Source organism: Enhydra lutris, unplaced genomic scaffold (assembly GCF_002288905.1).
Source record: "Enhydra lutris kenyoni isolate GAN:26980312 unplaced genomic scaffold, ASM228890v2 scaffoldscaffold43, whole genome shotgun sequence".
In the NCBI taxonomy this organism is placed as follows: Eukaryota; Metazoa; Chordata; class Mammalia; order Carnivora; family Mustelidae; genus Enhydra; species Enhydra lutris.
The window spans coordinates 2029921-2032376 of NW_019154127.1; the positions used below are offsets into that span (position 1 = coordinate 2029921).

The window sequence follows — 2456 nt, forward strand, 5'->3', positions numbered from 1 at the left end:
ACAGCAGCCAGAGCCAGAGCCATATCCACAGCCACAGCAGGAGCCTTTTCCACAGCCCCATCCTGAGCCATAGCCACAGCCACAACTGGAGCCATAGCCCCAGCCACATCCTGAGCCATAGCCACAGCCATAGCCTGAGCCGTAGCCACAGCCACATCCTGAGCCGCAACCCCAGCCACAACGGGAGCCATAGCCACAGCCACAGCCTGAGCCATAGCCACAGCCATAGCCGCAGCCGCAGCCATAGCCACAGGAGTTCCCGTAGTTGCAACACATGATGTCAGGAGAAGAGGATTCAGGTGGGTTGCAAGTGGATGTGTGGTGAAGTGTGGCCCCTACTACACTTGGACCCTTATATACTGCCAGTAATTGATAGAACATGCCATTCACCCCTGACTTACCCAACTAGTATGTACGCAACTTTCATGTGACTGTCACTGTCGAGAATCTTAATATCTTGGAAAAAGAGAGTTCATTATTTGTAGTCTCACTTTTTATTATAAGAGCAGCATTTTACTTTATTCCTAATTCTAATCACTTAATATACCTTATATAACAAGGTTCAGGGAATTTGGGGAAATTTTGTCCCTCTTGATCTCTTCTCTATCCTGAAATATCTACTTCTCCCCATAGGGAAGGAAATAACTGCCATCTCCTGTCTGGAATCATCAAAACTTTTTCCCAGGCTTCTCATACCCAGATATCTACTGCAGATACCTACTGGCTCCTCATGCTAGAAACAAGGGTTGATGCTAGCCTCAGGGCACAGAACAGCCCCCTACAACACTGAAACATCTCACATAATGTCAATACAATATTTCCTTTCTTCCCAATTAAACCAAATATCAAATCATTCCATCACCAGACATGAAGTGAAGAAAGAAAAAAAGGAAGGAAGGAAGGAAGGAAGGAAAAGAAAGAAAGAAAGAAAGAAAGAAAGAAAGAAAGAAAGAAAGAAGGAAGGAAGGAAGGAAGAAAGAAAGGAAGAAAGCAAGCAAGCAAGCAGGCTTATTTTTTGTTTGCTTGGTTGTTGGGATGTTTTTGCTTACCTTAGATCTCTAGGCTTTACTTAAAACCCCATTTTCCGAAACAGGCAGAATCCAAAATTTAAATTTTTTTGCTATAACAGCAACTCAGGAAGATTATTCCTTCTACTCAACACTATAATTTCAACAAAGAAATGTGTGGCATTCAGTCCCTGAAGGCACTCAGGGAAGGCCTTCAGCAAAGATTCTCATAAAGCTGTTGATTTCCTTTTTTGAAAGTATTCATTACGAGAGATTTTTCCTTTGGTGAGAGTACTTCCAACTACTTTTTCCTCCATTGGTCACTGGTCTATTTGATCACTCTGCTCTGTTTCATCCCTAACAAGAAGTTTAAAGAAAACATATCCCATTCCAGTTGAACTTTACCTTTATTTTCTCTACTTTTCTCTCATTCTTGAAAATCATAACTCTAAATTCTAATACACAAGTTCCCTACAATAGACACATTACGTTTCAAGCACCCACTTTCTGGTCACAATATTCCTTACTATTGAAAAATTTTTCTATCTTTATTGCATAATTTCTAGAAACTTTCCATTCAAATACATGATGGCAGGGGAAAATAATCTCTTATTCTGTGCATCCCTGAATCACCACTTAGTTCTAAATAGAGTACCTAGTACATAATTTGAACTCAACACTTCCCCAATAAAAATCAGATGCGTTAAAACAAAAACATGTTCAAGCATTGGTATGCACCTTAGAAGAATGATGAGAATCATGATGCTCTCATTTCATGAAAGCTGAGAGCCTCAAATATTCTTCGACTAAGTGAGTCTCAAATTTCACATTATGAAAAATGTGTTGGTTTCCAAAGACATTTTTCCAGATGTACAAGTTATCTTATATGTCTAATAAATGATCAAGACTTTATAGGATATAAATTATGATATAAATGGCTAGCTTTTGATATTCTTCATTTTTTCAAAGACTTCAAGCACAAGGAACATAATGAAACATGAGTAGACTTTCAACAACCTGTAATTATCAGAATTCCATTCCCTTCTTTGTAGAACTTCCCCACCTCAGATTTACCCAGAGTACAGTCAGTACTCAGATCAGATTTACAGATATTCCACCTGTGAAAACTGTCCAGATCTTTAAAATACCCTATTTCTTCATCAATAAGACACATTATATCCTGGGCATAGCTTCACTCCAGGGCTGACTTTGATGGCAGAGCCATCTCTCTTGCAATTGGCCATTGGGTGGAGGCTACTACCTCCAGGGACCTCAGATTCAGATTTGGGCAGTGACCCTTGTCGTGAAAAAGACACAGGGAGTCATTTTTCACTGTTCATGGAAACTGAGCCTGAGATTACATTCTATGTTATAGTATAGTGTTGGAGATCTAGAAAGTCACATGAGGAAAGGACATTGAACTCAGAACCCGCAAAGTGGTAAGCTCTT

General features: G+C 39.9%; 1 protein-coding gene across 1 annotated transcript in view; it reads right to left on the reverse strand.

The window, feature by feature from the left end:
* The window catches only part of LOC111155627 (keratin-associated protein 6-2-like), a 735-nt gene extending 459 nt beyond the window's left edge, over window positions 1-276 (reverse strand). Inside the window, exon 1 of the mRNA XM_022515896.1 lies at window positions 87-276. Within this exon, the coding sequence (XP_022371604.1) occupies window positions 87-276 (190 nt within the window). The remainder of the gene's footprint in view (window positions 1-86) is intronic.
* Window positions 277-2456: the final 2180 nt, after the last annotated feature.